At 58.7% G+C, this 322-nt stretch overlaps 1 protein-coding gene across 1 annotated transcript in view; it reads right to left on the reverse strand.

Moving 5' to 3' along the window:
- FAIM2 (Fas apoptotic inhibitory molecule 2) overlaps nt 1-322 on the reverse strand; it is an 8893-nt gene that overhangs the window by 4033 nt on the left and 4538 nt on the right. The window contains exon 7 of the mRNA XM_009080245.1: nt 236-275. Coding sequence (XP_009078493.1) covers nt 236-275 — 40 coding nt within the window. The remainder of the gene's footprint in view (nt 1-235; nt 276-322) is intronic.

Here is a 322-nt window from a genome sequence, read left to right on the forward strand (position 1 = left end):
CCCCCCTTCCCCTCCAGCCTCCTGTTCCCACCCCCCACCAGGTCCCACCCCACCACCCATCCCACCACCCACCAGGTCCCACCACCCTCCAAGGCTTGGATGCTCTCAACCAACAGAGATTCCTTTCTTTCCTCCCACCCCATCCCATCCCACCCTATCCCCCTTTCCCCCATCCCAATCCCATCCAAACCCACACAGGGGCAGGGGAGAGATCTTCTCCAGATGTTCTACTCACAAAGATGCTGAGCAGGATGAGATTCCATGGGAAGTACCTCCTGGAAGAGAAGAACCAGGGCCAGGTCAGCCATGCCATGAGCTTGAA

The sequence above is a fragment of the Acanthisitta chloris genome, unplaced genomic scaffold, assembly GCF_000695815.1.
Source record: "Acanthisitta chloris isolate BGI_N310 unplaced genomic scaffold, ASM69581v1 scaffold16018, whole genome shotgun sequence".
In the NCBI taxonomy this organism is placed as follows: Eukaryota; Metazoa; Chordata; class Aves; order Passeriformes; family Acanthisittidae; genus Acanthisitta; species Acanthisitta chloris.